We start from the raw sequence: 521 nt of genomic DNA, 5'->3' as shown, positions 1-521 counted from the left end.
CGCACACCTGGGGGGGGCAGGTGGAACACCTGCCGGGGGAGACACACCTGAGGGCACCTGGGGAGGGCGGGGCTGCACCCCACAAACACCTGGGAGACACAGGGGACAAGTCCCCCCCTCACCTGAACACCCAGGGGATGAGTCCTACCTCACCTGTGACACCCCAGAACGCACCTGTGATCCCCCAGAACACACCTGTGACCCCCCCCCGAACACACCTGTGACCCCCCCAAAACACACCTGTGACCCCGCCCAGTCTCACCTTGTCCTGCTGCTCGGCAGGTGAGCTGCTGTGCAGGGACCCCCAAACACACCTGTGACCCTCAAACACACCTGTGACCCCCCCAAACATACCTGTGACCCCCCCAGAACACACCTGTGACTCCCAAACAGACCTGTGACCCCCCCAAAATATACCTGTGACCCCCCAAAACACACCTGTGACCCCCTAGAACACACCTGTGACCCCCACAAACACACCTGTGACCCCTCCCAGCCTCACCTTGTCCTGCTGCTCGGCA

General features: G+C 62.6%; 1 protein-coding gene across 1 annotated transcript in view; it reads right to left on the bottom strand.

Moving 5' to 3' along the window:
- Positions 1-521, bottom strand: part of DHX34 (DExH-box helicase 34) — a gene marked incomplete at both ends in the record, with an annotated part of 10162 nt that overhangs the window by 7062 nt on the left and 2579 nt on the right. The window contains one exon of the mRNA XM_027709265.1: positions 263-314. Within this exon, the coding sequence (XP_027565066.1) occupies positions 263-314 (52 nt within the window). The remainder of the gene's footprint in view (positions 1-262; positions 315-521) is intronic.

This window comes from Neopelma chrysocephalum, unplaced genomic scaffold, assembly GCF_003984885.1.
Source record: "Neopelma chrysocephalum unplaced genomic scaffold, ASM398488v2 Primary Assembly neopelma1_96720, whole genome shotgun sequence".
Classification (NCBI taxonomy): domain Eukaryota; kingdom Metazoa; phylum Chordata; class Aves; order Passeriformes; family Pipridae; genus Neopelma; species Neopelma chrysocephalum.
The sequence above is the reverse complement of the archived record's forward strand: the minus strand, read 5'-3'. Positions and strand labels throughout refer to the sequence as shown.